At 47.9% G+C, this 27,345-nt stretch overlaps 1 protein-coding gene across 1 annotated transcript; it reads right to left on the bottom strand.

Annotated features, from left to right (window-relative positions):
• Positions 1-27,011, bottom strand: AHCY (adenosylhomocysteinase). The gene is made up of 10 exons (XM_017837249.1): positions 26,888-27,011; positions 25,184-25,374; positions 22,358-22,433; positions 20,376-20,528; positions 14,469-14,581; positions 11,256-11,463; positions 10,339-10,426; positions 9,341-9,458; positions 3,978-4,172; positions 1-940 (listed from the first exon to the last, which is right to left on the bottom strand). The coding sequence occupies exons 1-10, from the start codon at positions 26,913-26,915 to the stop codon at positions 809-811; spliced, it is 1,302 nt and encodes a 433-aa protein (XP_017692738.1). The 5' UTR covers positions 26,916-27,011; the 3' UTR covers positions 1-808.
• Between the last annotated feature and the right edge of the window lie 334 nt (positions 27,012-27,345).

Raw genomic sequence — 27,345 nt, 5'->3', positions numbered from 1 at the left:
TCAGGTCACAGTCAGATCTTTAATAAAAGCACTTTGAGTCAGTGACAAACATGATTCAGCAGACATGACAACTCAGAAAAGTCACGTTGGCGGGAGCAGTGTGCTGCCAGTATATGCAGAGGATCCAACAAGGGCCCTAAACCCAACCATCCCCTCAGAGGCTTCTCAGCCCTTCACCGCACACCAGAAGGTTGCTAAAAAAGTCTCTCTTGCCTCACCCTCCTCAAGTTAGTATGGAAGAAGCACAAAAGGGTCTTTGTTCTGACCAAAACTGAGAGAGTAAATTAACCCAGAAGAAAACTCCAGCTCTAATCTCTGAGTAGGAGGTTAAGTTGATTTTATAGGAGGGAGACCAAACAACCAGTTTCATAATAAGCACTTCAGCTAGGGCAGTTGTGGAGAGGGGCCTGACACTGCCAGTCTCCCAACAGGATCCATCTGACTGCAGCAGGGCAGGGCAGAAAGCACCAACCTGCAGGAACCGTTCCCCACCGCAGTGGTGAGTCTGTTCAAAGCTGCCAGCCACCTGGATGACCAGACAGCACATTTCCATTTAGCCATCTTCTGTCCTGCTCCCCTTACTGGGACATCAGAAGCCAATAAAAGGTGCATAGGACCCTAAGTGACCAATTCTAATTGCAGGAGTCAGTGATCCTCCTCCACTACCAAGGCCCTGGAGCTCCCTTGGCAAGGGGTTGTGCAGCACTGAGAGGAGGATGGCAAAGGGCTTGTCCTCAGATGCCCAGCACACACGAGAGCTTTGGAAGGTTGTATCCCTGCACTTTGGTCTTTGGGTAGTGCCACCTGCTCAGTATCTGTAGTGGTCTGGCTTGAAGGGCCCGTCCCTCGACAAGCCCAGGTATTTGGCCTGTTTGTCACTCAGCTTCGTCAGCTTCACACTCAGCTTGTCCAGGTGAGCAGCAGCCACAGCTTCATCCAGCTGCAAAACAACACACAGGGACAAGAACATCAGTGGAACACAGTCCTATTAGTCCAGGAACTCACGGGTCAACAGTGAGAAATGAGTCTGTGGAAACCAACAGCAGCTCTAATGGGGACTCAACAACACAGCTATTCTCCTGCCAACATCCCTGCTCTGAGCACACAACTGCATTCACATGCAAGAGCCCTGTGCTTTAGAGGGAAATCAAATTAAGCTTAAGTGAGACACAAAACTTTATATAATCATGCCCATTTCAATCTCACACATTCACATCCATCCAACAAGCAAAGAACAGAGATCCAACTATTTAGAGATAAGAATATGCAGATTGGTAGAATAATAAAGGTCCAGTTGTGTGTCCTCTACAAAGGCACATGGACGTATCATCATGGACAATCATCTTACAAAAGTATTAATAATACAAAAAAAAAAATGCATTTCCTTTCCAAATATACCACCTCAGGGGCACACATATTAGAAATCCATTCCAGAATCACTAACTCAGCAATACTTGTATCTGTTGGCATTGTCTTCATAAAGAATAAAGCCAAGGTGGCCTGAAGGACACAGGGTTAGAAATGTTGATGAAACTTCTTTATCCCAGAGGTGCCTGGAAGATGTGCAAACTCAAAGAGATTGAAAAATGGGTACAGTTAGAAGACAGATAAGTGCTCCAGGAGCAGAAGAGTCAGAAAACAAACAGTAGGATGGCAAAGGAGCTGCTGTGTCAGAGGGGGATGTACAGCCACAGAGGATCTTCAAAGGTACAAAGGACAGCACAAGTAGGGATCAAGTGCTGCTGAGTTACAACAGGAGGACAAGCTGGATCATCTGTAATTCCTGCAAAACACAATCAGTGCTAAGGAAACAGATATAAGTTTAAATCCCAGCAGCATGGAAGAGTTTGGTGGTATTTCCCCCATACCAGTTAAAGAGATGTGAAAGATGGCAACGTACCTGAAGGGCAGTAAATCAACAAAGCAATCAAGGGCCAAACCTTCAGCTTGTGGGAACCAGCATGGCCTAAATGATTCAATAACTAGTCCTAGGGACTATGGTAACAAGCCACTACTCAGAAGTAATCTTACTGCAGTGAGCCAGGTAAAAAGCTGCATCTGCTCAGAGTACAGTTCACTGCAGCTCAACCTGCTCCTAACGAGAAATGTGGAACTGCCAACATCTGTTGAGAGCCAGCACAGCCAAAGGGGGGCAAGACAAAATTAGAAATGTAAGATGCAGTGGCTGAAGAATGTGGAAGGGAACCATCATGAAATCCACCAACCACCACTTAAGATTTGGGAAAACCATTAAAAAGAAAAGCTAACTGGAAGGACTGTGTTTAGAAGGGAAACAACTATTTAAGCTTAGCAGATCCTGCCAGAAGGAGGGTTAAAAATTGGGTCTGGTTGAGTAGACTGACATATGAAGCTCTCAGAGGTGTATTTCCAGCAAGTTTAAGACAGCTTACACCCACTTGAAAAGGAACTCAGTCACTGACAATTCCCAGATAAGGTTTTCAAGCTGCACCAGAGACCAGTTGTTTCACAGCTGCTTCAGCTTGGAGACTTTGAGACTTAGATAAAGATATACACAAATTTAACTGAAGGTAAGCTGACATTCTCACCTTAAAAACCAAAGCTGAGCAGGACAGATTTGGTGCCAAGAACATGGAAACAACCATTTGCCTTGATTTCCAGGAACACACATTGCAGAAACATGTGCACATTTGTAGGAGCTGATCAAAGCAATGTTCTTGCAGTCAAAGAAAGTGCAATGTAAGGCACTTGGTAATTCTTAAGTTTTACATTTGGACCTCAAAGCAACTACACAAAAAAAAGGAAAGGCATTAGCCCAGAAAATTATCAGAGAAAGCTCTTTGTTGGTTCTGATGAGGGAACTGCTTTATTCTTTGAGCAAAGCCCTCTGTGAGGCACAGAGGGTCAAGAGCGTTGTGTCAGTGTGTGAACCTGAGATCATCACTGCCACATGCTCCACTAACATGCACCTTTGTGTTTAACTGCTCTGGGCATCACCTCTCCCTCCCAGCTCAAGTATGCTTACTAAAAATTGTTATTCAGGAAGAGGATGAAGCCACATTTTATTAGCAACACTGGGCAATCATTTTCAAGGGAACTGTCAACAAAACTATTCCTTTGAAGAAAATTATGTGCCAGGTTGCTGATCCACTCCTACACTGCATTTCTGGTATGCTTTGCTTGATCCTTAATGGATGGGCTTGGAAGCTTAAGTCCTTCAGCAAACACCTAACCAGTAAGCCCAAACATACAAATTCTACTTCCCAAATGGAAAGTATTTTCACATTTACTCTGACACCTGGTGGTACTCCAAAGGCAGTGGGATTTAACTCTAGCATCTTTTTCCATGACCATCTCAAATTCTCAGGCTTATTTTGGAAAATTAAAACCAGGTTAGTTTTCTAAAAGGAATCTGTGAGTTATGATATGATCCAGATTTTTCCAAGAACAAAGAATACAGAGATAAGTTTAAAGGGAAACATGAGGGAATCTGTCATGAATATTTTGTGAAGCTTTTAGGACCGGACTGTGATAAGCTCTCTCAGGTGCAAATGGGACTCAGACTATCAACCAAGCAAAAGCAATTTAGTGTCACTCCAGCTTCAGCTCTGTCCCACTACCCTTTGCAGCTGGACAGGCACATGAAGGCTTGCTGTGAATGCTGACAATCAGCAGAAGAAACAAGATGGAACGATCAGAAGGATCAAGTTGGTTGAGAGAAGCTCCGAGTACCCTGAGACAGGCTTCCCAGCACTTCAGAGAAGTCAAAAAGTGACTGGGTGCTCCTATCACAGGTCAGGCAAGTCCCAGTTCTGAACACCAGGTCAGCCCCAAAACACAGCCCACTGCAGAGTGCCCAAAGCATCCTCTGAGCGACAGAAGCTCCTTGCAACAACAACATTCAGCAGAAAAACAGACTCGAGCACAAACAAGACACACCTGAATGACCACATCTGAATTTGGCTTCCTCGCAAGCACCTCTGGCTGTTCCAACTCACCTTCTTTGGCAGGAAGTGGACCCCAACAGCGTATTTGTCACTGTGTGTCCAGAGCTCGATCTGTGCCAGCACCTGGTTGGTGAAGGAGTTGCTCATGACGAAGCTGGGGTGGCCCATGGCACAGCCCAGGTTGACCAGGCGGCCCTCGGCCAGCAGGATGATGTGCCGGCCGTTCCTCAGCGTGTACCGATCCACCTGCAGAGGGACAGCAGAGCCCTGTCAGGACACACAGCACCAACACCTGCACAGCCTGGGGGCCACCCTCCCACAGCACAGCTCAGCACTGGGCTTGCAAGACACTTTAATTACAGCTGGGACACCCCTCCCTCGATTCCAGGCAGTGCTGGCAAAGCCTGGAGCTCTCCTGGACTTCCCAGCACGTCAGTTTTGGCATCGGCTTCGTATTTAACCAGCCATCCAAGTCTTCTGGCTTTTCCACGTTGTGTTGCCCCAGCCAGCTGTAAAACCCAGTTCAGATGTGCCCAGTGGTGCCAGCTGGGGTGGAGACACAGGGCAGAAGGAAGACCTGCATGCAGCAGTCCAGAGCCTCTGAATTTCAGCCAGGGGAAGAGGCAGAGCCCTCCAGCCCCTGCTGGAGGTCTCCTGGAACTTCCTCCACCTCCATAAGGCCAATACACACAATAAACTGCCATCCTGGCTTCTGGTACTGCCCTTTGCTCTTGAGGGACCAAAGGCATGGTGCTCTCCAGGCTGCCCTGGGGACAGCAGGACTCTGCACACACAGTCAGGTCTCAGGTGGGCTAAGGAGGCACATCTGTGTGACAGTCCCACACAAACATGTCACTTCACGTGTGCCTCAGCTGCCTGGGCCAGACCAGGCACCTGCAACGGTGAAGTTAACTCTGCTTCTCCTTTATACCTCTCACAGCTCTTCTCCCCCCTGCTTTCACCCTGTAGGGGGTTGCAATATTAAAGTAATTAATGAAACAACAATATAGCCTATAAGTCACAAGAATATTCAGTATTAACTGGTATTTATTGCTCATGTCACACCAAGCACTTGGAAACAGAGCATTTTGAAAATACTTCAAAGATAATCAAAGACCAACTTTTGACAGAACCTAATGCTTCAGACCATTTATGTTCTGCTGGCACAGCACAGCAGCTGCAAAAGGCTTAAAAGGGTCTCTCCTCACAGCTGTATTTATACTTTAGAGACTAAAAGTTATTTACTATTAAGCTAAACACAGCATTTTCAATTTTATCCTTAAAGCTCTGATCTGTAAGTCAGAAGCCACAGGGGATGAAGCTTTAATTGTAACAACACCAGCTTCTGAAAAACCATCTTTGTGCAGGATTTTAGCAGAGATGTCAAGAACAAATCAATAAAAAACCATTGTTTTAGAACAGGTATTTTGCCTTCAGAGCAGGTCTGTGTCCCAGCTATGCTTCAATCCCAGCACTCTTTTCTATTTCTTGGGTTCACATAACACACTGTGATTTCAGCACAACACAGGCAGGCAGTAACCACTTCAAACAGCAGCCCTAAAAAGGTCTTAACTAGTCCTGCCCAAAAGCACACAGCAAGGCAGGGTAAGAATGATCCCCCCTGGGCAGTTATAGTTATTATGGATGCTAATTCTCCAGTGTGGACCACCAGTGACAGTGCTCAGTCCACCCAAAAAATAACATAAAGGCCATCAGGAGATTCTGGGAGGAATCAACAAAATGAAGAGGGAAGAACAACACTAGAACCCCTGAGAACAGCTACAATATTACCTATACCAAACATTATATTTACAGATTCAACTACAAGGTAGTTAATCAGTTAAGTCACATTTCACTTTTGAAGTCTGAATTGGGTGGTTTAAAGGTGTCAAAATCTTATATCCATGTAATATCCCCACAACTTGCCCCTGGACAGCTGCTGGATTGTGCATGGACCACATACCTTCAGCAACCTCTGACAGGAACCACTCAGTGCACAGGGTAAGAGAAGAAAAAGCAAATTAATGCCTTTACACAGAGGTAGTGGCACCAGAAGAGACTCAAGTCAGTACTGTGGAAACACATCTCTCACACAGGTATAAAATAGGCTGATTCATAAGCCCAAACAATTGCTACAGAAGTAGAATTGACGTTATCCAAGCAGTAAGTTCCTCTCCATGTTTATTCAAACGCCTTCTCCTTTTCCCCATCAGCATTTAGCTTACTCTGGACTTGCTGGCTGCTTTGCACTTCCCCTCCACTCCATGAAACAAGAACTATTTATTTACAGAGCCAAAGTTCACTGACCTTGACCCTTTCCTCCCCTCTGGAGTTGAGCTTGTGCTACAGGTCAGTCCCTAATTCCCAAACACAGCTGAGCAGCCCTTAACTGTCCTTTGAAAAGCAACACGAGTCAAATGGCACAATAAGTTGGTTTTTTTTCTGTCCCAAGCATTAAACATCTCTTACACCAGATCACCATTTGTAAATGGAGACCATGTGGTACCTAAACCACCATGCTGGACACGTTCTTGGCTACTCTGAACCTGCAGCTGAAGTCCAACAACCCTCAGCTCAAGCATTAATCCTCTAATCAAGACACAGATGTCTCCATAGGAGTGAGGGATTTTTGCTCTTGTACTACATTCCCCTCTGCTACAGGATGCAGAAAAGAAGCTGCCAGGTCTTGATAAAAATGAGAGTATTTAGAGAGTTAGTACTTGGCATAATATAGGATATCTCACCCAGCACCCTGATGGGAATGTGTTATCCTTAAAATAAGTGCAGGATTTTACACTTTAAAGAGAAGACTGACCTCCCCCTGAGGTGTTCAAAAGACTGGGGACAATGTGACCATGGAAGTGGCCCTTTAATGAATCTGAGCAACAAAAGGGAGAAATAAGCAATGGCCTAAGAGCCAAACCAGTAATTTCCTTCCCAGAGTTCAGTGTGAAAGCAATTCTAGCAATTATTGCAATGGTCTCAACACATGTACAGGGTGAGGGACAGAAGTTGCAGGACCTCCCTCCTGGGAGCCTGTTTCTAAATCCAAAGTTAAAGCATGTCCTGGAAGAGTGAAGCAGTTGCAGTAAATTCCTACTCAACACCTCTTGTTTCCAGCACAGAGTTTGGGGGCCTAAAGTCAGGTTTTGCCTCCCAGCCCTGTCTGTCCCCCCCTTCTGAAATGAGGAAGGTTTTAGGATGTGTATTAGCCCCCTGCTGCTCAACTGCCCAGCCAAAATGGCAATCAGGCACAGAGAAGGGAAATTCCGATAATGAAGCTCTTTAACAAAACCTGTTCATGTAACACCTGCTCAGCAGGTGCTTCCCCACCTTGTCTTGCAGGTCTGAAGTCTTTAGGGACAAGAAATCCAGACACAAAATGGAGCACAAGGGGATGCCACTACCACAGGGTAACATTAAATATTATAAATAAATACAGCATTAAATGCAACAGTGCAACTGGAGACTCAAACCAGCTACCAGTGCTCCAGATTCACTGCTAGGAGTCAAAACTAACCTGAGCCAGGGATCAGCTTTCACTGGGGTGGGCAATGTACACATGTCCAGGCCACCCTCACCTCAGAACAGCTCCAAGCATGTGGAATGGCCAGGGAAGAGCTGATTTACCTCTAGGCACATCTCATCTCCAGTGGGAAGTAGTAGGTGAGTAGGGAGAAGTACCAGAGCCCAAAGGTACAGTGCTATTTTCCCCAGTGAATCCTCTCAGCTCCAGCTCCCTGTGCATCAGGCAGAGACAGAGATGGCCCACCCAGGGCTGGCAGAGGCACCTTTGTCAAACTTCAGCTAAGGAATTCCAGGCCAACACACTTGTGGCAGCCCCAGCGTGCAGGGAGCTGTGTGCTGTGAGCAGGGATCTCTCCTCTGCATCACTGATCACCTCCTCGTGACAGCAGCAGTTTGGAACAGAGGGTCAGGGCAGGATTTCTTCAGCACTGATCCTCATGGAAAACCTTGACCCCAATTCCATCTTTTTTTGAAAGGTAATTTTTTTTAACTGGAAATTTGTTACAGTTTTCATACCTGGGACTCCACTGCACCCAATCCATGGGGGACAGACTGGCTCCTCAATGCAGAGCACATAAAGCAAAAGGGATCACTGCCTCTGTGCATGTATGGTACCATATTAACATCTAATTAAACATTCAACCATGTTTATTTCTTTAAGCATTCCCAGTTTTAGTTTTAAAACAACTTGAGCTACACCAGAAAGCACCTGTGGGCTCCTCTGTGGCAAGAGCTGCTGAGCAGAGTCAGCTCCACACTAAGGGCACGAGCAAGAACAAACTTGTACAGTGAGAACCTGAGGGTGTAACTTCAGACCTGGCTGAGGGCATGTAGAGTGTCCCAGGATACTGAAAAGCCTCTCAGAACTGCTTAGTAAGAGTCTGATGTGGGTGGCTAAAAAGCCACAGGGGAGTTAAGGAAACTGGAAGGGCAGATTGAGATCTAAGAGGTAAGTTTGGGTGTGGGCTTTTAAAAAGTAGAAAACCTGTCCCACAATCCTGCTATCAGCAAGCACACTGACTCTTCAAAAGGTCACCACAAGTCCCATGCCAAGTCAGATAAAGCCTGGTTTGCTTTACATGATGGTCTCTCCTCAGTGCTGGTGTTACAAAACAGTTTTGATCTAGTTTAGTTTTGTTTCTCTGCTTTAGGACACACAGTTGGAAAGCTGAAATTTTTATCTCCCTGTTTTCCTTGTGTAGCTACAGCCATAGCTTAAAGTAAACACATGGTGGGAATGCCAGCTGAGCAAGGATAAAACATCTCCCCTGCTCTGCCCACACAGTCTGGGCTGCACAGGTTTCCAAAATGAAGCCACAGAAGAGAAGTCTGAGTTTGGCAGAGCTCCAGAAAAGCTTTCCTGAGGCTTGAATGCCAAAGTAAAAAAAAAAAAAAAAATGCTTTGAAAACAAAGAGGTGTGAATATTTTCAAACCTTGACACAATCCCAAAGGACATCCCCTCAGGACCAAGACTGTTCTGGTGCAGAGCAGTAGAGCAAGCAGCTTCCCAAGAGGAAAATCAGATCAGCCACAGGGCAATCAGTTCTAAGCTGTTACAGGGTCTCTGATGGTCTGCTCTGCATTCATCACCTAACTGGCTTTCTGAAGCTGAGCTCAGGGCTGTCAAAGCAAGCACATGTGCTTACTTCCTCACCACTCCCCAAATATCAAAGCTCACTTCCCTCAATGACATTAATTGTCTACACAATCACCACTCAGGGGTTGGCTCCTTCTGCCAAGGAAGTAGGAGCACATGGAGAAAGATGCCTCCATAGCAGGCACCTCTCCCCAGAGACCACCCTGAACACTTGGGCACTGGATGGAACCAGACACCGAGCAGCTACTGCTCCTCTCTAGGAGGAGAGGTTGGCAAGGGCTGTCTCACCTGAGGTTTAACATTCACTGCCTCCACTGCATTGTCATTCAGCCACTTTGCATCAACTTCCACATCAAAATGGCCAATATTACACACTATGGCATCATCCTTCATCTGCTCAAAGTGCCTGCAAAAGAAAAACAGTTGTATCAGAAGTCAACACACAAAAAACGAGTCCTCCTCCTCCAGCAGCAGCAGCAGATGCTCTGGCCCATAGCTCTGCTCAGGGACAAGGACAAGTGCCTGGATCACTGACTGCATTTGACTCTCACAAGGTGTGGGTCTGGGAAGTCTATTGGAAAAAACCCTCAGGCTTCTAGGGAAGGACACTTCCCAAGGATGTAATAACTTATATTTTCCCCAGTATGGAAAATAATACTATTTTGTTTAATTGGTCAAAACAAATACCTGCAGTTATTCTCCTTCCTACACAGAACTCATTTTCTCCATGACTTTGAAGTTTCCAGCAGTTTTACATTTCTAGGGACTAATGGCCTTATCACCTCCCATCTAATCTGATCTTCCATTACATATACAATCCCTATGGCAAAGAAAGGAAGGAGATTGTGTGGAGTTGGGGCTATAAATTGACATCTAAGAAGCAGTAACAAAACACTGCAGAGCAGTTCATTGAGAACAGGATGGTTTCAAGGTTATGTGTACTCACAGATGGAACTACTTTCAACCTGTACCTGCCTCCTCTTCTGTTCACATTTATCTGACCTAACATAGAATTTAGCCCTGATGTTCTCATTCTCCAAAAGTCTCTATCTATCCCTCTTGTTTCTCCTGCCATAAGATAGGAACAATTGCAGTGGTGCAATATCCAACAGAACTGAAAGACCAAAGGCCCAATTTCTCGCTAAATTCACGCTAAATTCTGATGTCCAGAAGTGAGAATGTGTGCTCATCCTCACCATACTGCTGACATGTTATGATTACATTAAAAAGACCTCAAATCTAACTGTACAGGTATGCTTTCACCAAAGCAAGTGGCTTGACCATACCTGCCCTGCACAATGTCAGTGCAGCCTGTGGTGGTGACAAAGATGTTGCCCTCTTTGCAGGCCTCCTCCATGGTTGTAACTTCATAACCTGAGATGAGAAAAGGTTATTTCTTTACCCAACAACCAGCATTTATTAACAAGTGGGATACAATCCCAGGAGTAGAAAAGTACAGAGAAAGAACAAGTAAAAAGTCTTATTTACGAGCAAAACCAGCTGATCTATGCATGATGCAAAGTAGTGGCATATTTGTCTTGCTGAATACCAAAGTATCATGAAAATATCCATCCCTCACCTCTTCTAACCTGTAGAACTATACATTCAGCATCTTATGTCCACAGGGCTGATATCTGGCACAGCACACAGACTGGATTCAGGGGTGAAGTTTGCAAAGCAAAGTGTGCCCACAGCACCTGTGTGTTCTACTCAGGTATGAACAGAAATGGGATAAACTGTACTAAGAAGGCCAGTTACATGAGGCATCCACAGAAGTGAAGGAGCACAGCTTCCAGAGCATGCCACGAGCACAGCTGGAAAGGCAGAGAGCATGGCATTGCCCTCCACAAACATCTACTGAGGGGAAGGCCTGATGCTTTAATGTGGAGATATTCCAGTGAAGTCTAATCCCACACTGGACACGGGAGCTGCCCAAACTGAGGATAATAAACCCCCTCAAAACCAGGCTTAGAGCATTATGAAATGGGGCCTTACTCCACTATGGTCTGAATCCTTAACTCCAAACACATCTCCAAGGCCTCTAGTAATAAACTCCTTCCTTAACTGCCAGGAAAGAATTCCCGCACTTAAAATGGATTCAACTCTACCTCAGCAGAGCCTTCTCAGTCGACTCTCATTTATTGCTCCACACGCAGAGATGCCCACCAGATGCCCTAACCCCTGCCCCTCCTGCAGCCCTCACCTTCCATGGCTGCCTGGAGGGCGTTGATGGGGTCGATCTCGGTGATGATGACTCTGGCCCCGAAGCTCCGCAGGGCCTGGGCACAGCCCTTGCCCACGTCCCCATAACCTGCCACCACTGCCACCTTGCCAGCAATCATCACATCTGTAGCACGCTTGATGCCATCGATGAGGGACTCTCTGCAGCCATAAAGGTTGTCAAACTTGCTCTGAGGAAGAAAAAGGAGCAGTTTCAGAACAGATCAGAGGCACACAAGTGAAATTTCCTTACAGAAAGAAAATGGACTTAAGTGCAAGGAGGCTGAGAGACAGCTAAATATTTTAACCACCATGAGGGATGGGAAGAAGGCAACCTGGTTTGATGGGTTTATTTATCCAGTCTCAATCTATGGAGTTATACCAGACACAGGTTTTGACACATCCCAGGTAAAAAGCATTTCACAAATACATCCTCTCTACTGAGCAGGGCTTGGACACGTTAGAAACTTGTAGCTGGTAACCTGAATTTATCAAGTAAAAGCACAAGCAATTCTTGTACACAGAGGTAGGTCTGAGTGCCCTAACCAGATGTTCACCAGTTCTCTGCTGCTGTTTATCAGACAGTGAACTGAACCAAGTGCCACAGGCAGGCAAAACACACCAGCAGATCGCCTTATCTTTGCAAGAATGCACCCTGCAGAGCAGCAAGCTGCCCACATATATCACAAGAAACTGGTTCCTGCAGCCTAAGAAGATCAAAATTACATCTTCCCCTGTGAAGAGCTGACAAAGAACACTGTCAAGGCCTCACTATTGCTCAGATTTAGGAAAATCCAGCAAGCATCCATTCACAATACTGGTCACTGCAATTAGGAACCCCTGGATTGCATCTCCTAATGCCCCATATCACACAAAATCCTCCTGCTGCAACACTGGCACATGAGATTAACAGCCAGACCCTCAAATTAAAATTGCCCTGCTAAGTCAGATGTCAAACACTGCTTCACCACTTGAACACCTTCCTAAACCCAGAAACACACATTGCTGTACTATTTTTGTGATGTTCCTTCTCCTTGGGCCTTTTGTTTTGACCAGGAGGAGGAGCTGTACAAAAAGATTTCATTATCTGGAGAGCTACAGAAGCCAAGAATTTTTAAAATTCTGGCTACTAATGTTCACCATTCACAGGAAACTTCTGGTCTCAAAGCCTTCCTGGGCCTTCTACAGCCTTAGGGCACCAATCCTTTTTACTTAACACTGTCTGCTATAGGCAATCTTAAGATTAAATACCTAGAGGCAGTGACCTGGTCTAGTGGAACGTGTCCCTGCCCATGGCAGGGGGATGGAACAAGATGAGCTTTAATGTCCTTTCCAACCCCAACCATTCTGAGGCTCTCTGTGAGCAGGGGCACTGCTCTTTCAAATGGGACCCCCCTTGCAGCTGGTGCCACATCAGGTGATGTTACAGTTTGGTTTTCTGTCTGTAAAGTCTTTCTAATAAAAAAGAAATGCAAACTCCACCTTTAAAACCGTTGCTGCTCCTCCTCCAATGCATTATCTGAGCAAGGAACAGCAGCAGGTCACTCCCAGCCTCAGGAGCTGGCCAAAGACTAGTGCAAAACAACTTGTACCTCAGATCCAGAAGTTCCTGACTCAGTGTCTCTAAGTCTTATCACTGGCACATCTGCCATTATTATTTCAGAAAATCTGTATTGCTGATCCTTCAAACTCCAAAGCTAGTGCCAGCTGGCAATTTTCTTTCCCACTCCTCTATCAGACCTTCCTTGCAGTATAAGCCTTCTTATGGAGGAAAACAGCATGGTCAGATTTGATTCCTCATCACTGACTGCAATCCAAGCCTTCCAGGTGTCTGTGCATTCCCATGCTGGATGCAGACATCTGTCCCCCCCCAAAAATACATTTGAGTGGCAGAAGGGAGGAACAGAGTTGGCTGGTGCCTGCCTTCTCTCTCCAAATACTACTACAGGAACCTGGCACCAACTGCCAAAAACTGGGAGAGCAGAATGTCAGCTCAGTTGCACATCCTCCCAGAGGTCTGCAACTGTGGTTAGTACAAATCTTGTACGATATAAACACCAAACAGTACTTGAAAATAAGCATTTTTTGGCACCAGAATAAAGTGAGTTCAACCCAAATCCACTCAACAGGCTTTCATAGGAACATCTGGATTTCCAAATCTACTAAATAGCATTAATAGTTATTATGCAAGAGGCACAAATCTAGGTGAAAAGGATATCAAAGAAACAAGCTTCTTCGAAGATCAACTGGATTCCAGCCCACTAGCTAGGAAATAAAAGTGTTGGATGCATCTTAATGAGCAGAAAGGAGATGCTCTCCAGACAGCACTGCAGGGAAGGCAAGCCAAGCAGCCCATGAGAACTGCCAGGTCCAACAGGAAAATGTTCATGTGGAAACTCAAAATAGATTCAGCAACTGGATTTAAAACCATTGAGATGCATAAACCTCAAATACACCTGAAATTTCCACCGTAATTCACCTGCAGCCAAAAAGCACCAGCACCCTTCAAACAGCACTCCACCTCATCCTGGATTCACCAGGATTTATCCTGGGGAGCAGTAACAAAGCTAAGTGAGGGATAAACACCTCCTGCCCTGTCCTTGGAACTGCTGCTCACAGAGATCAGCCAGAGGCTGAGCAACAAACCTGTATCAGCCACAAGCTCATGCAGGTCACACTCTCTTTTCCAGCTGGTACCTGACATTGGAATGGGCTGCCCAGGGAGGGGGAGTCACTGTCCCTGGAGGTGTTCAAGGAAAGACTGGACATGGCACTCAGTGCCACAGTCTAGTTGACAAGGTGGTGTTGGGTCATAGGTTGGACTTAATGATCTCAGAGGTCTTTTCCAACCTAATTCATTCTGTAATTCTGTATGCAAGAGTGGGGACAGGCCCCTTGCCCCAGGAACTGACTGTGCCCCAGGAGCCACGATTCCCAAAGGGGCTTTCACATTATTAAAAAGCAGAAGAATGTCCTTATGTGCAAAAGAGCCCTTGATGTTCTGAAAACGGGGCATTTACAATGGCACGTCCCACTAGAGACATCATGGGCTCACTTCAAGGATATGGTGGGAATTTGCTCAGCACCAGGTCAAGAATAACCCAGGATGAGAAGGAAGACTTGCAGGGGAATGCCAACATCCCAACCCCAAGCTGGTCAGAGAGCAGAAGAGGGCAGAAGGCTCCATCTGCATCACCTTGGTGACAGAGTCGTTAACGTTGATCGCCGGCACCTTCAGGGTCCCATTGGCCTTCATCTTGTACAGGTTGTGAACTCCAGTGGTTGTCTCTTCTGAGATACCTCTGATTCCTGTGGGAAGAGTAAAAGGATTCACCTTAGCTGGAGTTAATGTTGCTGCAAACCAGCACATACCAGTGCTGGGAGCATCCTCCAGAGGCCTGAAGTTAAACAAACCCTTGGCAGGGAGCAGGGAAGAGATGAAAACCCTAATTTGGATCCTCAAACAATAGTTTGGAGCTTCAAGTTTCTTCCCCCTCAAGGCAATTAAAAAACAGCAGGACAAAATACTTTTTGAAAAAAAAGAAAGGGACCAGCTCTTTATCAAGGAACCAGAAAGATTCCCCACTCTAATCTATTTTCTCACAAAATAATCCTCTGCAAAAAGGACAAGATGTTCACCTCAGTGATGTTTTTCCAGCATAGTCCATTCTAGAAGGTGGCTTGAAAGGAGACGATACCCAGACAACCACACTTAAAACTAAAGCACTTGGATCAATTGGGAAAAAAAAAAATATCAAGTACACAGTTCACCATTCCCAATCCTCCTGTTGTAATCTCCTTCAGCTCTGCTTAAACAGCCAACACCCCCCAAATCTGGATACTCACTAAACTGGAGCTGATTGAGATTCACAAGAAAAGAGGAGCTATGAAACCTATGAAGTTCTACCCATACCAGGAATCTCTGCAGAGGAGACACTGCCCCCTCCAGGCAAACACCCTCTCCCACTGACCTCATGGAATAAGACTGACAGGATGCTCATCAGGAAAATAATTTTACAGCCATTTCGATAGAAAAACTCTAAGAAATAAACAACATTCATGAACTGTTCTGTTCATGTCCTTTTACTGGTGAAGCAGGTGACAGCCCAGGCTATGTCATGTGAGTGCACATAGACAGACACAAATATTGTCCCTTTTCATGTCATTTTTCTTAATTCGTCTCCCTCACTATATAACACGTAATTACTCACGGTTCCTACACTCATCTTTTTTTCATCCATGCTCTATCCACAGCCCTCCTAGTACTTCAAAAAGGTGAGTACTACCCTTTAAATGTCACAAGTAACAGCAGGGAAGCCAAAGGACTTGCCTGAGATCACCAGGCAGCAGCACTGGCAGAGCTCCTTGCCCACAGCCCAGCCCACACACCTCAACAGCCAGTATCACTTTAGGGATGAGTAAGAGGGGACTAACAACAACCCCCCAGCAAAATCCCCCCAAATTATTAATGTAGTTTGTTAATTCTGGGCACAGAGGAGAAGTGTCCCAGTGTCACCTCCTCCCCACCCACCAAGATCCATGAGAAATTTATAGGACAGGGTGCCTGGACAATCCCCTCTCTGAACAGCACGAGAACAGCCATCACTGCTGGGAGCAACAGCACCAGCACAGCCCCAAGGCAGGGACAAAGGCAGCAAGATCACATGTGGATGTGGCACTTAGGGACATGGGTTAGCACTGGGCTTGGCAGTGCTGGGGGAACAGCTGGACTCGATCTTAAAGGTCTTTTCCAACCTAAAGGATTTTGTGATTGGCCCCTCCAGCTGGGCAGCTGGTTTTAGCCCCAGAGGACAAAGAAGTCAGCCAGCCCAGGGGCCTGCAGGCTCCAGGGAGGTTCCCCGAGGACCCTGCAAGAACACCACAGGCTTGCAAGGAAGGCCAGAGGATGTGTTTCTGAGCCACAAACCTCTGCACCCTCCAGCACCCAGGGGTGCTGTGTCTCCCAGCCAGGAGAAGGCAGGAGGAAGGGGAAGGCAGGAGGAAGGGGAAGGCAGGAGGAAGGGGAAGGCAGGAGGAAGGGGAAGGCAGGAGGAAGGGGAAGGCAGGAAGGGTGCTTTGCACCAACCCTTTGGGATTCATCTGCTTGGCTGGAACAGTCATGGATGGCAACAGCTGCCAAGAGCCCAGGGCACCCCCAGTAAGGGGCAGCAGGGCAAAAGGGAGGGAAGGGGAATCCCAAGTTAATCTCAGTCCCTGATCTCCAGCACAGCAGTGCCCTCCACTGCCCCTCCCCAGTCCCACCCCAGCACAGCAGTGCCTCCACAGCCCCCCAGCCCAACACCCCTCCCAGGGCAGTCACACACAGCTGCTGAGTCTGGTCCAAACCCACCCCTCACTGTTTAAAAAAAAAAAATAAATCCAGCTGTGAGCTGGTCTGAGCCCAGGGGAGCAACACAAACCAAGAGCACCTTCGGGTCAAGCCTCTGGGTGCAAGTCAACGTGGTTTTCACACCAGATTTTGGACAGATGCCTCAGTGGAGCCTGAGAGGGAGCCATGAGACCTCCATATGGCTCCCCAGCCCAGCAGGCAGAGACACCAGCACTCCATGGCACAGAAAGGAAATGAGACCAATGCCACTAGAAGGGAAGAGCTGGATTTGCCTGGAGAAGACGACGACTCCAGGGAGATGTCACCACAGGCTTTCAGTACTTGAAGTGGGCATGTAAAATGGGGACAGACTGTTTAGCAGGGCCTGCTGCAACAGGACAAAGAGGAATGGTTTTAAACTGAAGGAGGGCTGATTCAGTCTAGATACAGGGCAGACATTTTGGGGTTTTTTTACAATGAGGGTGATGAGACACTGGCACAGGTTGTTCAGAGAGCTGGTGGATGCCCCATCCCTGGGACCATTCAAGGGATCTGAACAACACGAGCTGAAGGTGTCCCTGCACATTGCAGGGGGGTTGGACAAGATGGCCTTTTAAAGGTCCCTCCCAACCCACACCATTCTGTGATGAGGCCAACTGATCCCCAACCCATGTCTCAGCACAGAGCCCCAGACAACCCCACTCCCCTGATGGTCACCTGCCCAGGGAATGCATCCAGGCTTTGGCATATTCAGAGCTTCCTTGGAGGGGACAGGACAGTTTAAAGAACATTGCCTCATGCACAGTGAAATGGAGCATCTGTAGTAAGCCTCCCAAAAGCATCGATGTTGTGGTCCAACTGCCTGGATTAAGTACATCCATGCCCTCGTGAAGGAAATCTGTGAGAGGTCATGGCAGGAACCTCCAGTTCAGACCTGCCTTCTCTCTTCTAGTCTGGCAGCTGGAAGACACACTCTTCATCCTTCCAGAGCTCTCCAGATGACATTCCTGAGCTTAGCACACTACCTTTAAATGGCACTAAGCAAACCTCCCATCTTGTATGCCAGCAGCTTCCCCTCTCTGAAGGCCACCTGAACGCTGCCCAAGGTGACATTTATAGCTGCTCTAAACCACTCTGCAGCTGCTCCAAGTGCTGCCTACACCTTTCACATTCACTTGAGGGATTCAAGTGATTGGGGAATGGAGGGCATTCGGCAAGGAAAAGGTTGGACTAAACTGGAAAAGCCTTGCTAAGCACACAGACCCGCTTTGCTCCCCTGTACTTCTTACCTAAGAAATGAGCAAACATGAATCAAACATGAATCACTGGATCGCAAATGATCCAGTCTTCTCCATCCTTTCTCAACAGTGGACTTTTGTACAGATGCCAGAGACCTCCCTTGCAAAAGCTCACGACTTTCTCCTTTGTTCACTGTTAGTTTTCTCTCTTCCCACCTTTATTTATCTTGCTATTAAGGGAATTTAGTTGAATGGAATAAGCCAGTGGTACAAAGACCATTCTGCCCTCCAACAGCAGGCACCACTAAGGACAGGGGAAGCTTGCTGAGCAGCTCCACAGGTATTTAACACATCTCCTTGCTGAAGGAGGCCTACTTGCAACTGTTATTTGCACACTAGGACTCAACTATTTAAATTAGAAGCAGCTGAAGCACAGAAGACAATTCCCTCTGAAATCAGCCCAGAAAATTTTTCCAGCCTTTAAACAGCACTTTGAGCTGCCTCATTCCCAAATGTCTCCTGTGCTCAAAATCAACACACTTGACACACACTGTACATACTCTGCTAATGTTACTCCTGTTCTACCTCTCACCAAAGAGGTCAAATATCCCCACAAGCCCTTAGGATACATTAGCCTCTATCATCTTGAAGATACATAAAAATGGATGCCACACAGCTCCATTTAAGCAGACTTTGCAGCAGAGGGCTCAAGACAGAGCTCAGATAAATGAGATCAAGACTCTACTCAGTGGGTCCCATTCTGGAAGTTTTGCTGTTTCCAAGGAGGAATGGACTGGTAGGTAAAACAGATCAAGTCTGTCACCCTCTACAGAGATCACTCTTAACTTACTGAACTGCTGCAAGGAGGCTTTTCAACTACAACCAGTGCAGATGGCCACACATTTTGGCAAGGGAAATGTTGACTGGTATGACATCCTGCCTACACCCTTTGAAAACCAGAGGAAGAGCCATTCCTATGAATTTAGGAAGTAAACCCAGACAGTAGGGATGTTTTTATCAGAGGCAGATAGAGATGGATGCCAAGATATGAGACAGTTCAGCAGCCATTGCCCTACTGCACCGTATTATGCTGGTCCCTTCCACACCAGGAGCACAAAGACAAGCAAGAAGGAGCAAAGGGCTGGAGGGGAGAAAGAAGCAGAAAGCAAGAGGGCTGGAAGTGGGAAAGCAGCTCAGCTCAAGGACCCCTGGGAACAGGGACACCAACAGGCACTACACAGGCATGGCAGGGAAACAACCCTGCAAAACAGAGTGGGAACATAGAAAATGCCTTTTTTGGCCTCTTACAGTGCCAGGAAGACAGAGAGCCATGATCAGTTGTGGTATTCTTTGGCATCAAAAACATCAGAAAAGCAAGAGGTCATGAACATCAGACAGGGGCAACCCAGGAAGCACAAGAGCTTCAATGGAAGAGAGAGGAGCCCAGCATGGCTGAGCAAAAACCAATGAAAACCTCTCAGTACAGTTTAAATAACACAAAGATGCTGACTGTTGGATTACAAGTGGCATCAGGCTGAGGATGAAGGAGAAAGCGAGGCCTGGCACAGGGAAAGTTTCCCCTCTTCCTGGTGTTCCTACCCCCACGAGCACATGGATGGGGAGCAGAGCCCCAGCCTCCTCTCACACAGCCCTACCCACAGCCTGCCCCCTTCAGATTTTTTCCCCACATCTTCCTCCTAAAGCAGAGCAAGAGTCAGAGAAGAGCTGATCCAGGGGGCTTCTACAGCAACCTCAGCTCTACAGACAAGAACATGAGCACACCCCACTGTATCACCACCCAATTTTCCTCACTCCCAGATGCCTTCAGCAACACTGGGCACCCATGGCTTGCTGCAGCACAGGGGATGGACACTGGCAGGGTTAAGGAGAGTCTGTCACACTTGCCAGGCACAGATCAGCCTGGTCATGCCAAATTCCCTTCACATAAATCTTTTACATAAACATGTTCTAGCAACAACAGCCTGTTCTCAGTTTTACTAACTTGCACTGAAGGAAAGTCAAAGCAAGAGTCCCAACCCTGGCTCCACCAGCATCTTCACTGTCAAACTGGGTGAATTAATGCCTTATAGTATTTAAGGTAGAAAACTGTTCCCTTTCTAAGAAAGGCTACAGGTTGTCATGACTTCCTCCAGAGCTGCACCAAGAGGAAGGGGAAGAAATGCATTAATGTTAAAGATATTAACTGCAAACAGACACTGAGCAATCATAGAATGCAGCCCTTTTCCAGGAAGCTTTTGGCAAGACAGCAGAACCACTGGTCAGTCTCAGGCAATGGGCACAGTGAAGGATGGCCAAAAGGACAGGTCACTGGGCCTTATGTACTACAGAGCAGAGATGGAAACAGCTCCTGCAGATAAGAGATTCTGGTCTTGGGCTGTAAGCAATTTTCCCAGCCTGTTTGCACATGCCTGTCCCTCTTCCCCCATCCCTTTTCCACCAGCAGGGAATTCCTACAGAAACACTCCCAAACAGCCTCCCAGGCAGAGCTGTGCCTCCCAAAACAAAACACAATCACCTTTCAGGAGCTGTGGGTACTTGGTATGAACCAGGTTGGTAAGATCTCCACCATCATCCAGGATCATGTTGAGGGGCTGCCCATCCTTGAAATACAGGGTCTGCTCGATGCACCACAAATATTCCTCGTCCGTCTCCCCTTTCCAGGCAAACACTACATGGGAACAAACACACCATTAGCCAGCTTCTTACTCAGCATGTAGTGAAGCAGCCAAAGAAACATTTCATCAGCAGCTCTCAGTAGCAGCCAACAGACAGATGATTATCTGTGCCTGCAGGCCAGAAAAGACATTTGTACTGAAAAAAAGATCTCAGAATGAGCAAAGATTAAATCACTTTGCCTCTTCTTCCAGGCCACAAACATGGTCAAAATTTTGAGACTTCATTGCTCTCATTCTTCTTCCAGGTTAAGAGAGAGAAGGCAAAGTACACTAAAGTAGATTCACATCCACAACACCTCATTGGCTCCTCTAATACATCCTATGCTACCAGGAATTAGAAATAGCCACTGGACATATTGGTACAGACAAATGAAAACACAACTACAGCAGTTTCTAGCACAGCAGAAAAAAGGGACCAGGCTACAGCATGAGCTGAGCAGCAGAATATAAACTCTTCAGCAACTTTGAGTTTAAATTCTATTCTGTAGCACAGCACTAAAATTCAAGCTGAGGTGCCTCATCTGCTCTGCACATCCAGCCCCAGCAAGGTGCTGCAACCACTGGCATGTTGTGTCTAGCAGGATTTGTCCTTCCAGGCATTTGTACTGGCTTCGTGCTATACTTGACCCTCAGTGGCACTCAAACATATATTAGGTAAATTATTTACACCCCTCAACATTTGGCTAAATAGTCATGTTTTCACTGTTTACACAGAAAACTAACCTGGAGCCATGAGGAGCCAATCATGCAACTGCCCTTTCTGAAGAAATGTGCATCATTATCTCATATTGTATCCAAAGGACCAGCATTCCTCCAAGGCCTCGAATTCAGGATGTGAAGTGCAATATTAACAAAAAGAGCAAGTTCCACAAAATGAGGACACCAAGGGCAGAGGTCAAACACTCAGACAAACACTCCACCTGTAAAAGGTTCTTCAGTGGAGTTTTGGGTTTTGAGAGCAGTGAGGAAAACAATAACCTAACACCTAGAGAGTGCTCCCTGGCCCTTTGACATCCCATGCCAGAGGCAGGCAGAGGCAATGCCTGAAGCTGGCAATGCCAAAGGAGCTGATGAAGGGACCACTTTGTTGCCCTAGAATGCACCACAGATGAGGAAAGACTTGTGGCAATAGTTAATTATAACAGAAATGAGAGACACCTCCCAAAGCAGAGAACCAGGCTGCCAGAAATCAGATTTAGCCTCTGCCAACACCTGGGCTCAGGTATTGCAGTTCCCAGCACACAGTCATGAGGATTTCATGTCCTTAAGCTGAGCAACACAGCAGACAGCTTAAAGTATTTATACTGATCCCTGAGGAACTGCTCTTCATTGCAAGGTGACAGTAACAAGACAGCAGCATCCTGATACACCACTTCAGGGATACCAGGCAGGAACACAGCTGGGCCAGCTCTAGCCTAAAAATACCTTGGGTATTGCCCCTGGCACTGTGAAGAGCATATGGCAGTTCACTTCACTTCCCTTCCCCAGCCCCTGTTCAGCATAGAATTTGCTGGAAAGCACAAAACACCTCCAACTACACACACCTACACACCAATCCACTTATTTAATCACCAGCCCATTCAATCATCTTAATGAGCAGGCTTAGAGATGTAAGATACAGGCAGGCACTGCCACAGCCTCTGTTAGGAGTGCTGTGCACAGGCTGATGCAACACAGCCGGAATCAAGTGTCCCCAATGCTTCGGATGGGCTGTATCTATCCTGAAGCTTGTTTGGAAGAGCTTGATATGTACACAGTTGGATTTAGCAGGAACAGGCAGTACAGCCCAACTCAGAGCCAAACTAGAACATGGATAACTTACCAGGGACACCAGCTTTTGCAATAGCAGCTGCGGCGTGGTCCTGCGTGGAGAAAATGTTGCAGCTTGACCATTGTACCTGGAAAACAACCCAAGTTTTGTTTGCTGAACAAAGTTCTGAGATATCAGGCACTCTCTACCACGCACAGGAGTTAGAAAGGGAGCAGGGGCAGAAAGAAATTAGTGCAGATTCCTGCCTTTCTCAGTAGCTCTGCGAAATTAAGGTGAAAACTAAGTGTGTGACTAAGCCAGGGAAAATAACGTCACTTTGGGAGAGAATGTAAGGGAGCTTTAGCTGTGCCACTTATTCAGCCATCTCCTTGCTCATGAGTGCTTCTCCCAGACAGCCAGAGCATACTTCAGCTATAGATCTTCAGGAGTGCACAGCAGGGTGGGTTTGGAAAGTTTTGGTCACTAAAGGTCAGATTTTCAGAACAGCCCCATAGCAAGTGTCCACTGAGGAACATGGACATGCAGCAACACACCTGCTGGCACTGACAACAGTCAGAAATGCAGCTGAAACACTACACTCAATCAACAGGCATTCTCCAAGGTTATGCTCACCCACCTCCCACTCTGTGCTCCAGTCATGGAAGCTTTTCCAGCTGAGCTAAGTGTATTCCACAGATTTCATAACTAGGCTCAGGCACCTGGAAAAGCAACAGCACGTGCTGAATTGCACTGAAAAGGATCTGCACACCTACTGCAGCTCCAACCACCACATCCCAGAGCCACGGACACTTCCCACTCTGCTCCCCACAGGGCTGACTGGCAGGTATTTCATGTTCATTGGCTGCAGACCTCGAGGAGAGGGGGCAATAAGGCACAGTCCTTCAGCCTGTTTGCAGAGACACACCCCACCTCATCAAGCAATGACATTTCAAAGTAAGGGCTGCAGTAGGACCCACCTCATCTGAGCCTACACAACCAACACCTGCCAGTGAAAACACCGGGAAAGAGCACAGGAAAACTGAAACCATGACCTTAAGCACTGCATCTCCTCACCTGGGTTTTTGTAAGCTCCCCCCCATATCCATACAGATGACATCAGGAGGCATCAGGACATTCAAAGTATACAGAATACCTCTATAGTGTTACACTTCAAGCTTGATACAGATACAGGCCACTTCAACTCTGCACTCCCAGATCTGTAACACCAGTTTGTGACACAGATCCTTGAATAACTGGCACACTTGATGGGCTCAGAGCCACTGGTTATGAAGAGGATGCATTTTTATTATAAATTTAGAACTTACACTCTTGAGGCACAGATTATTTATTCTGTCTTTGTTAACCCAGCCAAAAAAGCAACACCAAGGTTTCTGTGCTCCAGTGAGCTACATCCTCACTACAGAGGGTATGATTTCATCAGCTTCATTCCTCCCTCCCTGGCACCACAGTTCTGGTAGAATACATGAACCAGGGCTGAATCCTAACTCGAGTCAAAGCCTAAATGAACACAGAGCATCACAACAAGGAGCTAACACAGCACCACACACCTTAAAGGCACAACCACAACACGCTGAGAGGAACCAAATCCCTGCAGGCACCTCCCTGAAGGACTCGGATGAAGCCCATAGGACACTGATTTGGGGTTGTGCTCAGACTAAAGCAGCTTGGCAATGCTGAACTAAGCACACAGCTGCCTAGGTCAGCCATGCTGGGACAGAGCAACCAACAGGAGCAACAAGGAGCTTCCCAAATTTCAGTGGCTACTGCTCTCTTTCAAATCCTGTGGAAGGACAAGAATTTCATACACAGAGGGGCTGGAACAAAGCCAAGACTGTACCTCCACAAAGCTCCCCTTCAGCACTGTACTACTTGCAACCATGGAACAGCTCTGACCAGGCTGAGGAACACCTGCACAGCAGCTTGGCTGACCTGGCAAAGTGTCCACACCTACTGCTTCCTCCTCTTTTTGAGGCAATGCCACAGGTGGTACAGAGGAAACTTCCTCTTCTCCCAGTGCCTTTCAATCAGCATTGACACTGCTCAGTTCTGGACCATTCCCAGGGAGGGATGGGAACCTCTGGGCAGCCTGAGTTCAGGCAGCTAAACTTCAGGAAGAAGGAATTTCAGATCACACACAAACTTAACAATCCATCAGAGTTCCAGCCCGCTCCCTGCTCAGCACACAAGCAGTGCTCAGATGCCTGGCTCTCTTCAGCCCTGTACAGTGAACATTCAGCCGTGAGGTCTGGACTTCATTCAGCAAGTCAGGCATGGGACACATCTGTAAATGGCTTTTAGTACCTCGGTCTTTAATATGGACCAGAGTAACCGGTGCAGAGTCACATGTGCACCAAATTCCAAGTCAGTGAGTCCCCAGCCCTCAATCCCTGAGCCACACCGCATCCCTGTTGTTTTCCTGCACAGCTCAAGGGCAGCATGAGCTCTCAGAGAGCTTCATTAAATTCTGCTGACTTTACCAGGGCACAGTGTGGTTCTTAATACAGGCTAATCTGTGGTGGGGGCAGTGGCTCAAGCCAGCAGCAGCACTGCATGCCCCAGCAAGCAGGGCTGTGTGGGAGCACTGTGGGCACTGCCTGGGGCACTGCACACACTGCTGATGGAGCTGCTGCAGCCACCCACCCACCCAGCCCAAAACAGGCACTCAGAGGTGCTGCTTGTCCAGGGGGGCACCACACCCCAGAGATGCACAGAGTACACACACTGTGTGCTTAAGGAGAGAAGACATAATCCATCCACTGGGAGATTGCAGCCTCTTCCAAAAAGTACAGCCAGGATTCCCGAAGGTGTTACACAAGCAGGAGCAGTGACCCCAGCAGGGCATTACCCAGCAGCTGAAGGGGAAGCTCAGCACTTTACCTCAGCCCCCAGGGCGATGAGGGTCTCGATGAGCACTGCTGTCTGCACCGTCATGTGGAGGCAGCCGGCGATGCGGGCGCCCTTCAGGGGCCGGGACCCGGAGTACATCTCCCTCATCTTCATCAGCCCTGGCATCTCATTCTCCGCAATCTCGATGGCCTTGCGACCCCAGTCTGCAAGGCTGATGTCAGCTGCGAGAGAAGCAGGACAGCTGTCAGAGTTTAAATAGCTGAGACCTTGGGATCCCTTCACACACTTGTGGGGAGGCACTGGCTGCAACAGCTGAGCACCCAGCAACAGCTGGGAGGCAGAGCCGGGAGAAAACTAGACCCTATTGCAGCCACTCCCTCCTTTTCTACTATTGTAAAAGGCTTTCAAATGAGTTTAGACCAAAGCTAAGAGCCCCTCTGGGGCTGCATGAGCATATTAATCAGCTGTGATCTAGTGCACAGACATCCTGAGGCCCATTAATTCAGTAAGCCACAGCCTTAAGCACTTAAAGACATTGCCCAAGTGTCCAACACTTCCTATAGAGGAACGACTTCCACAGTAATGACCTGCATGTGGGGAGGGGCTGCCTGTATGGTAGAATGCTCCCTGAGAATGCACCAGGAGCTGTGGTTCCCGGGGGAACCTTCCCCCTCCTCAAAGCAAAGCTGCAGGTCCTACCCCCTTGGATGCACAGAAATTATTTTAAGGCTACGTTACTACCTTAGTTACCAGTCTTCTACTACAGATCCTTTTTTACAAAGGTAGAAATTCAGCAAAAAAATGAAGAGAGGCTTCTAACAGGCTACTGCACTCACCATGTCTGACCCCAGCTTTAAAAACACAGGGGTCAAACAGGTAATGCCCACGTGCATCAACCCACTGTCCCTCTTACTCAGTTTGCTCTTTCAGAGATTTCAGAAGATTCCACTTAGACCATGGTCAGATGCTTTTCTTTCACCTACCTCGTGAACAGGGGCCGTTTAAAGCACTGGGGAACACCAGGACTCCGAGTCAGACCGGCGGGTTTAACACAGACAGGCTAATTGCATTTTGCTGCAGGATGAAGCCTGGGGCCACTGAAGCTATTGCACGTGTTAGAGCTGACTGTACAACAACCAGGGTCTGAAAACTGCCTGAAAACGGGCAATGGAAGGACCATGGAAACAAACACATCAAGAGGAGGTTGAATCTTACCCCTTTAAGGGCTCGGCAGCTTTACCAGGGCTGCTTAAAAAAATATCCCGCAGTATTTTGGGTTCAGAGCCTCCAGGCTAAATTATTTATGAATCTGAGCCTTAGAGACGAACGTTCTTCTCCCTAATTCAGCCTCCAAGGAACACCCAATTTTTTATAAAAATCGAGGCTCTTTGTGAGTCTCAGCTCCACAAAAACACCCGCCAAAACCTCCAGGGCACGTGAATCACAGGTCCCGGGCCGGGAAACACTTTCACATTCGCAGCAAAGCCCGTTCCCGCCAAGGGCTCCAGCGGCGGGGCAGGGCCGGGGCTGCGGGGCAGGAGAGCGGCACCACGGCGGGGGAAACACCTCCGGGCACCCCCCGAGCCGCCCCTTCCCCGCGGCCGCTGCCCCAGCGCAGGGGGGCTCGGGCCCGGCTCCCCCGCGGGCAGGACCCGCCGGCCGCGGCCGCCGAGGCCGCGTTCCCCGGCCCGGCCCGGGGGAGCCGCGCGGGGCCGGCCCGGGGCTCGCACTCACCCACTTTGTAGGGCAGCCGGTCCGACATGGTGGAGCTGCGGGGCCCGGCGGCGGCAGGAGGAGGAGAGGGAGGCGGCCCCGCGCCCGCTTTAAGTAGAGGCGGTGCCGCCTGCGTGAGGCGGGGCCGGGCCGCGCTTCCTCCGGGCCGCGGGCCCGCCCGCCCCGGCGTGGGCCGTGCCCTGAACCCGCCCCGGCCCCGCAGCGTGCCCCGGCATGGGCTGTGCCCTGAACCCGCCCCGGCCCCGCAGCGTGCCCCGGCCCCACAAACCGCCCTGTCCCCAGAACGTGCACCCCAAGTAGGGCCGCCGCCCCAGCCCCACGGTCGGGCAGGCTCTGGCACTCGCTGCCACCCACCAGAGCCAGGCCAAGCCAGGACCCTGTGTATAAATATATAAATATATAAATATATGAATGTATAAATATATAAATATATAAATATATAAATATACAAATATATA

The sequence above is a fragment of the Lepidothrix coronata genome, unplaced genomic scaffold (assembly GCF_001604755.1).
Source record: "Lepidothrix coronata isolate B3197 unplaced genomic scaffold, Lepidothrix_coronata-1.0 Scaffold298, whole genome shotgun sequence".
Classification (NCBI taxonomy): domain Eukaryota; kingdom Metazoa; phylum Chordata; class Aves; order Passeriformes; family Pipridae; genus Lepidothrix; species Lepidothrix coronata.
The sequence above is the reverse complement of the archived record's forward strand: the minus strand, read 5'-3'. Positions and strand labels throughout refer to the sequence as shown.

Coding starts and splice junctions, on each gene's coding strand:
- AHCY (XM_017837249.1), bottom strand. CDS start 26,915: ATGTCGGACCGGCTGCCCTACAAAGTGG. Junction 25,375..26,887: donor CCGGCTGCCCTACAAAGTGG/GTGAGTGCGAGC, acceptor CTTCTCTCGCAG/CTGACATCAGCCTTGCAGAC. Junction 11,464..14,468: donor TTAACGACTCTGTCACCAAG/GTGATGCAGATG, acceptor TTTCTTCCTCAG/AGCAAGTTTGACAACCTTTA.